The following is an 8,941-nucleotide window of genomic DNA, read 5'->3' as shown; positions in this document are numbered from 1 at the left end:
CGCATCAAAAAGCAGTCAGTGTAAAAATAAGACTGAACATGAACATTGTTAATGCAGATAACAAGGTATAAATCACCATGGTGGCCAATGGTTTTAACTGTCTTTTAATATTAATTTAATGTGCTATGTTGTTGCGCTAAGTGAAGAAGGCTACAAGATTCTGGGCTCAGTTCTGGACTACATTACCTGATGAAAGCAGTTACAATTAGCATATTGGAGGGCTGGGGGGAGAAAAGAGTATCAGGTAACATGCCTACTCATAGTTTCTCCGCAGTCCCTCATGTCAGGCAAGTATAATATTGGGCTCGACTGCATTGTTCCAATAATTGGATCGGACACCACCACCCATTTTCTAAACTGATATGGGAATCATGGCCAATTAAGAGAGGGACTGGAGGAATGTCAGCACTTAACCAAACATGGAACAGAAAGTCAGCAAGAAAAGTAATGTGTATGATAGATACTCACAGATAAGGAATTTATACTATTAATCATGGAAGATCTTGGGCTGACATGATAAATTTACACAGGTCACAATCTTTGGCTTGGCATAATCAATATTAGTGACTGAGAGCATACCTAATGAAGCCTTAAATTCTGACCTTGGTTAGTTTCACGGACTGGGAATGATCATGATGGATTAATCAGTGATAAAGTGTGAACTTGACAGTAACAAGCTACTGCAAGTACTATATTGGGTACTTGCTGTTTCTCATCTTCTCTTCAGCAGTTACAAGAATAGGTTTTGAAACAGGGTGGCAGGTAGTTAATGATGTCTCACAAATCCCAGGAGGGGAACCAAAATCCTTACATTTCTCTTCTTTTGACTCGATGAAGTTGAACTCCTTTGTTGGTTTCTGACAAGATTCTTTGTAGGAGAGAAGTCTGGGTATGGATGACTTTGTGGAACCTTCAGACAAGGAATAGTTAAAGAGAGAAACTAGCGTCCGTCTATATCTGTTCTTTATTTCCTTTGCTGACCTGTACAGGTCTCCAACAAAACAATAACAGATTGGATTGAGGGAAGAATTGGTGAGACCAAGCCACTGAGCAAATGGTCTAAAATGCATGATCCACTCTGAAGATGTGTTGTCACCCCGTGAAACATCTTCAGTGTTGAAATCTAGCCAGATATCCACCACATAGACAGGTAACCATGAAAGGGCAAACAGAATCACCAAAGCCACCACCATTTTGGCAATCTTTTTGCGAATTTTCAACCTTGAGGCTGGAAGGGATTGACTCCTGGAGTCGCAGTCTTTGAAGTGGCTGGATGTGCTCCACAGTTTGCGCCAAGTGAGAAAGCATATCACTAAATTAAACAGCACAGGCAAACCGTAGAGAGCACAGAACAGGAGGAAATTGTAGGCTTGCTTCAACTTGACTTGGGACCAGACCTCGCTGCAGAAAGGAACCCCAAATGTAGGGTCAATCACCTCCAACCTGTTTGTAAAAATAAGAGGCAGGCAGATTCCAGACGACAGCAACCACACCACGAAAATAATCCAAAAGATTTTTCTCCAGGTGAAGAATGATCTGGCATTGAAAGGGTCGTGGACATTATAGTACCTGTGAACACTTATAACAGTGATGCTGAGGACACTGGCTGACACTGACACAGCCTGGGTGAAGGGAGCAGCCCTGCACATGAAGTCACCATAAATCCATGCTTTGTAGATCTGGTAACCCAGGGTGGTGGGCATACACACACAGACCACCATCAGATCACAGACTGCCAGGTTGATGAGCAAACTGCGAGTCGCACTGACCCCAGACATCCTTTTGTTCCGCTTGTTGGTCAGTACTTTGATAGACATTATGTTCCCAACCAAACCAACCGCGAAAGAGATGGTGTACATCACCGTCAGGGCGATAGTGGGAGGCTCCCGGATAGTTAACAGGATGTCGCCCAAGTCCTCATGCATGGAAGTATCCGGGACGTACAGGGAAAGATTGTGTCCTGTGAAATGTCCAACCAAAGGCAAGCTGGAGTAGGGGCTGCCGAGTGAGGAGTTCATTCTCTTCAGCATTGTTGGAGAGGCAAGTCCCGTTCGTCCACAGCAGCACGATGACGGCGGTGCGGTGCGCGGAACTCTCCTACAATACTTGTTGGAGGCAGCTTTGAGCGATCATTTTCAGTGCCTGACGCTTGTCGCTGTGATCCGCTGCTCTCAGGGTACGGAGTTCAGAGCTGGTGCTGAAAGGACAGCGACAGTGCCCACTCTGTAGGCTGCAAGGACAGGGAGCCACTGAGCAGACATCCCTCACCGCTGCCTCTGACTTCCACATCTCCAACACTGGGATAGCTCATTGGCTTAACGCTGCTTTCTGACAGAGACAGAGAGAGGGCACCGGAACCGTTTTTCCTGTCTCTATCTCTATTCTGGATCTCCACTTCTCCCTGGGCTTTCATCCAGTTAGTATTTGACTGTTTATTGCTGCCTGATTGGATACCCCCATCGCCTCTTTGCATGCTATCTTTAATGTCTTACGTGCTCTTCTCTCTCTCTCTCTGAAGTTTAATCCCTCGGATGCTCTCTCGGTCTTTTTCCTCAGCGGTTTGATCCTTCCTGGTTCTGAACTCTCATTCCTGGCATCAGTTCAGTTCGTTTTCACGTCTCTCTCCCGTGAGTTTTTTTCTCTCTCTGACCCTTTTGCCTCGTTGCTTGCCGTCAATCAGTTGTTTCTGCTGTTCCCTCCCTTGCTTTGGCGAGCATTCGTTTCCCCATGTTTGCAATGACCTCGTATACACTTTTTTTTATTTCCAATGCCTTGCTCAAACCATGTGCACACGGAGAGACTTCCACCGCCTCAGGGATCTCACCAGACCAAACCCTGCGGCTCAAATCCCTCAGAAACCGCAGTCCTCCAGCGGGAATGGTGACAGGAGGAACTTTCCTGCCGGGTTTCCAAGCTGTTGGAGCTGGGAGCTGCAGAGAGCTAACTCGCCTCTTGCTCAGTGTTTTTATATGAACTGTTTACTCCGTGTTCCAGCCACTGTCACTGCTCCTGCAGAGTACTGAAGCAGCCGAATTCCTGTTTAACAATAAGTTGTGGATACTGCGCAGAGAGAAACTCTCAGCCGCGGTTTCACTGGACTGTGCTTTTGTCTCTCAGCCTTAATCTTCACGTCTTCAACTTCACTTTACAGAGGAGAGAGACATACCATGAAACTCTGAGCTCCCAGTTCAGCCTCCAATCTAATGCTACTTCAAGACCGCGCTGTCAGAGGTGCTCTGTTTCCGAGATAGAACCTGGACAGCTGCTGTCAGCATTGAACGAAGAGCAGAAAGTAGGGTGGGGAACTCTGCACTGTCCCAGCCAGTATGTATCATAGAACTCTCAGAGTTTGGAAGCCGATCCATCGAGTCCATACTGACCCTCCAAACACCATCCTGCCCAGAATCTACCATGTAACCCTGCATTTCCCATGGCTATTCCAGCTAGCCTGCACACCCCTGGACACTGCAGGCAATTTAGCATGGCCAATCCACCCAAGCTACACAATTGAAATGTGGAGCTTATTCAAGGAATAGCTACGGCAGGCCCTTGATAAGTATGCACCTCTCAGGCAGGGAGGATGTGGTTGAACGAGGGAGCAGTGGTTTACAAAAGAAGTTGAATCTCTTGTCAACAGGAAGAAGAAGGATGTTAGGATGAGATGTGAAGGCTCAGTTAGGGTGCTTGAAAGTCGCAGGTTAACCAGGAAAGGTCTAAAGAGAGAAACTAAGAAGAACCAGGAGGGAACATGCAAAGTCATTGGCAGAAAGGATCAGGGTGACTCAGTGGTCAGCATTGCTGCCTCACAGCACCAGGATCCCCGGTTCAATTCCAACCTTGGGTGACTGTCTGTGTGGAGTTTGCACATTCTCCCTGTGTCTGTGTGTGTTTCCTCCCACAGTCCAAAGATGTGCAGGTCAGGTGAATTGGTCATGCTAAATTTTCCATAGGTTAGGTGTGTTAGTCAGAGAGAAGTGAGTCTGGGTGGGTTACTCTTTGGAGGGTTGGTGTGGACTTGTTGGGCTGAAGGTCCTGTTTCCACACTGTAGGGAATCTAAATGAAAACCCTAAAGCTCTTTATAGGTATATCAGGAATTAAAGAATGACTAGAGTAAGATTAGGGCCAATCAAGGATGGTAGTGGAAAGTTGTGCATGGTGTCCAAGGAGATAGGGGAAATGCTAAATGAATATTTTTTGTCAGTATTCACAGTAGAAAAAGACAATTTTGTTGAGGAGAATACTGAGAAACAAGTTAGTAGACTAGATAGGATTGAGGTTCACAAGGAGGAGGTGTTAGCAATTCTGGAAAGTGTGAGAATAGATAAGTCCCCTGGGCCAGATGGAATTTATCCTAGGATTCTCTGGGAACCCAGGGAGGAGATTGCCGAGCCTTTGGCTTTGATCTTTATGTTGTCATTGTCTACAGGAATAGTGCCAGAAAACTGGAGGACAGCAAATGTTGTTCCCTTGTTTATGAAAGGGAGTACAGTCAACCCTGGTAGTCATAGACTAGTGAAACTGACTTCAATAGTGGATAAAGAGTTGGAAAGGGTTATAAGAGGTAGGATTTATAATCATCTCAAAAGGAATAATTTGATTATGGATAGTCAACACAGTTTTGTGAAGGGTAGGTCTTGCCTCACAAACCTTATTGAGTTCTTTGAGAAGGTGACCAAACAGGTGGATGAGGGGAAAGCGGTTGATGTGTTGTAAATGGATTTTAGTCAGGTATTTGATCGGTTTCCCCATGGTAGGCTATTGCAGAAAATACATAGGTAAGGGATTGAGGGTGATTTAGTGGTTTGGATCATAAATTGGCTAGCTGAAAGAAGACAGAGTGTGGTGGTTGGTGGGAAATGTTCATCCTGGAGTTCAGTTACTAGTGGTGTACTGCAAGAGTCTGTTTTCAGTCCGTTACTGTTTGTCATTTTTATAATTGACCTGGATGAGGGCGTAGAGGGATGGGTTAGTAAATTTACGGACGAGACTAAGGTCAATAGAGTTTTGGATAGTGCAGAAGGATGTTATAGGTTACAGAGGGACATAGAGAAGCTGTAGAGCTGGGATAAGAGGTGGCAAATGGAGCTTACTGCGGGAAAGTGTGAGGTGATTCAATTTGGAAAGAGCAACAGGAATGCAAAGTACTAGGCTAAGATTCTTGGTAGCGTAGATGAGCAGAGAGATCTTGGTGTCCAGGGATATACATCCCTGAAAGTTGCCACCCATGTTGATAGGGCTGTTAAGAAGGCAAATGGTGTGTTAGCTTTTGTTAGTAGAACCATGCAGCTGTACAAAACTCTGGTGCGGCCACACTTAGAGTTTTGCATACAGTTCTGGTCACTGCATTATAGGAAGGATATGGAAGCTTTGGAAAGAGTTCAGAGGAGATTTACTAGGATGTTGCCTGGAAGGTCTTACCACAAAAGTGTACGGGACTTGAGGCTATTTTCATTCGAGAGAAGAAGGTTGAGAGGTGACTTATTTGAGACAAATAAGATAATCAGAGGTCAGATAGGTTGGACAGTGAGAGCGTTTCTCCTTGAATGGCGATGGCTAACACGAGGGGACATAGCTTTAAATTGAGGGGTGATAGATATAGGACAGAGTCAGAGGTAATTTCTTTACTCAGAGAGTAGTAAGGGCATAGAGTGCACTGCCTTCAACAGTAGTAGACTTGCCAACTTTAGGTCATTGGATAGTCATTTGGGCGAAAATGGAATAGTGTAGATTAGATAGATTTCAGATTGGTTTCACAAGTCGGCACAACATTAAGGGCTGAAGGGCCTGTACTGTGCTGTAATGTTCTATGTTCTATCTTTAGACTGTAGGAGGAAACAGGAGCACCTGGAGAAAACCTGTGCAGACATGGGGAGAATGTACAAACTCAGTGCAGATAGTTGCCTGAGATCCCTGGTGCGGTGAGGCAGCAGTGCTAACCACTGAATCACCATACCACCATGCATTAACATCACTAAATATTCTTGTCACTGATTGCTTTGCTTTGTTTGGGTGTTTGCTCTGCGCAAATTGGTTGTGTGTTGCCTATAGTACTTCCAAAGTACTGCATAATTGTAAATCCCTTCTGGCAGTTATGAAACTATTAACAGTGCTATATGAATGCAAAACTTTCTTTAAACAATGCATTGTTTCACAAGGTAGAATGATCTTGTTAGTCAAGGACAAAATACTACAAACAGTAGAAATCCGAAATAAAACACCAAAAATGCTGCTAACGGGCATTTAATCTTTTACAGATGCTGCCTGATCTGTATGTTGTATTGTTCAAAATGATCCTAACCAGTCTCCGTTCATTTACTATCACCTCCTAGTGTGACTCTTCTGACAATAGCTATAGACTGATATACGGGTGGCACAGTGGTTAACACCACCAGGGACCTAGGTTTGATTCCAGCCTTAGGCAACTGTCTGTGTGGAGTTTGCATATTCTCCCTGCGTTGGTCTGTGTAGGATGTTCTTCAGAGGGTTGGTGTGAACATGTTGGGCCCAATGATCTGTTTCCACACTGTTGGGATTCTATGAAATATTTAACCATTAACTTGTGTTGTATTTTTCAAACTGTTCCTGTTGTACTTGGTATAACCTAGCCTGCACATCCCCTGGAGACCACTAAGCAATTTAGCATGATCAGTCCATCTAACCTGCACCTCTTTGGACTGTGGGAGGAAATCTGAGCACCTGAAGGAAATCTATGTAGACATGGGGCAAATATGCAGACTCCACACAGACAGTCACCTGAGGCTGGAATTGAACCCAGGTCCCTAGCACTGTGAAGCAGCAGTACTAACCACCGAGCCACTGTACCTCGCACTAGGTAGTACAGTTGGAAGATTAAGACTATACAGTCTGATGAGCCCTTGAGTTATTATAGTGGCACCTGAAACTATAGCTATTTAGTTGATATTTTATATCCCCAGCAATTGTGAAATTTATGAGATCCTTGACTCAGGCTGGCTTTTTAAATTATGCGAAGGAAGCAGAGAGTGAGAGAGAGAGAGAGAGCAAATCTTCTAGGTCATGCTGTTACCAATCAATTTTTCTTTCTCACCACTGTCCTTCCATGCAGCCAATGAACTATGGTTAATTTGTACATTCCTGTCTCTAACTTAGCGAGGAAGGTTATCAAAAATTACTGAGGGATCTTGATCAGATGGGGAAGTGGGCTGATGATTGGCAACTGCATTTCAATACAGACAAATGTGAGGTGTTGCACTTTGGAAAGTTAAACTAAGGTTGAACTTATACAGTAAATGGCAAGGTGCTGATGAGTGTTGTGGAACAGAGGGACCTAGGAGTACAAGTACATAGTTCTTTGAAAGTGGTGTCACTGGTATACAGAGTGATAAAGAAGGCATTTAGCGTGCTGGCCTTCATTGGTCGAGACACTGAGTGTAGGAGTTGGGACGTTATATTACAGTTGTGTAAGTTGTTGGTGAGGCCACACTTGGGGTATTGTGTACAGTTTTGGCCATTCTGTTGTAAGAAAGACATAGTTTAAATGGAAAAAGTGCAAAGAAGATTTACAAGGATGTTGCCAGGGCTAGTAGGCCAGTGTTATAAGGATAGGTTGGTCAGGATAGGACTTTATTCCTTGGACCGCAGGAGAATGGGTGATCTTATTGCGATGTATAAAATCATGAGGGGCATCGACAGGATAAATGCATAGTCTTTTTCCCAGGGGTGGGGAATTGAATGCTAGAAGGCATAGGTTTAAGGTGAGTGGGGAAAGATTTAAGAAGGATCTGAGGGGCAACTTCTTCACCCAGACAGTGTTATGTATATAGAATGAGCAGCCAGAGAAATTGGTTGAGGCAGTACAATAGTAACATTTAAAACATATTTGGATAGGACATGGATGGGGCAGGTTTAGAGGGATATGGATCAAATGTCAGTGTTGGCACTATGGTCAGTATGGACCAGTTTGAGCCAAAGGGCCTGTTTCCCTGCTGTATTACTCTATGACTTTAACTACATTCTTCCCATACTGGATATTTGCAGGCAAAGCTTTCAATCCAAGATGTGTAACTTATTAAAAAAAGACATTACTGGAAATGGTGGAATGTTTAAACTGCTGAGTTTACATCAAACCAGAAATCCATAAGCTTTCATTTTGATTTTGTTTCAGAAGGATCAAGAGTTATTGTTCTGAATGGAGATAACTCTGAGAGGAAGAGTCAAGCTTTTGCCCCACGAAGCCAGTCACTCTCACCAAACTGTTTTCGTTTGTGGAGCTTCTATGCCAGAGAATTGAATAGAAATCTTCAAGTTGTTTGAACTGAGAAGCTTTAGGCTAATAGACTCTGAAATGAATGGTTAAAAAGGTTTTTATCTTCAAAGTAAAGGTAAAGAGGAGTAAGTTAAGTAATAGCTCAGAGTTGGGATAGGGGTGAAATTTCTCTGGAATTGATCATCAGTAGTTTTGGTAAACATGTTGAAATTTTATTTTGCTGTTTGTGTTAAAATCTAAATATGTAGCTTTGTTTGTGGTCTTCCTCTGTTTATTCATGCACAGGATATGGACATCACTGGCCAAGCCAGTGCTTATTACCACAAAACATGCCAAAAATCACAGCGGACCAGACAGCATCCACTGAGAGAGTTAAAAATCACACAACAGCAGGTTATAGTCCAATAGGTTTAATTGAAAGCACTAGCTTTCTGAGCGCTGCTCCTTCATCAGGTGGTTATGGAGTATACAATTGTAAAACACAGAATTTATAGCAAAAGTTTGCAGTATTATGTAACTGAAATTATACATTGAAAAATAACTTGATTGAAAGAACAAACCCTTCGGCCCTCCAAGACTGAGCCGATCCAAATGTACTGTCTAAACTGGTCGTCCAATTCCTAAGCATCTGTATCCCTCTGCTCCCCACCTACTCATGCATCTGTCCAGACACATCTTAAATGAATCTACCGTGC

At 43.7% G+C, this 8,941-nt stretch overlaps 1 protein-coding gene across 1 annotated transcript; it reads right to left on the bottom strand.

The window, feature by feature from the left end:
* Positions 1–689: 689 nt before the first annotated feature.
* LOC132825297 (gastrin/cholecystokinin type B receptor) lies at positions 690–2,030 on the bottom strand. Its single transcript, XM_060840401.1, has one exon. It carries the CDS (start codon positions 2,028–2,030, stop codon positions 690–692), a length of 1,341 nt encoding a protein of 446 aa, XP_060696384.1.
* Between the last annotated feature and the right edge of the window lie 6,911 nt (positions 2,031–8,941).

The sequence above is a fragment of the Hemiscyllium ocellatum genome, chromosome 20 (genome assembly GCF_020745735.1).
Source record: "Hemiscyllium ocellatum isolate sHemOce1 chromosome 20, sHemOce1.pat.X.cur, whole genome shotgun sequence".
Lineage (NCBI taxonomy): Eukaryota > Metazoa > Chordata > Chondrichthyes > Orectolobiformes > Hemiscylliidae > Hemiscyllium > Hemiscyllium ocellatum.
The sequence above is the reverse complement of the archived record's forward strand: the minus strand, read 5'-3'. Positions and strand labels throughout refer to the sequence as shown.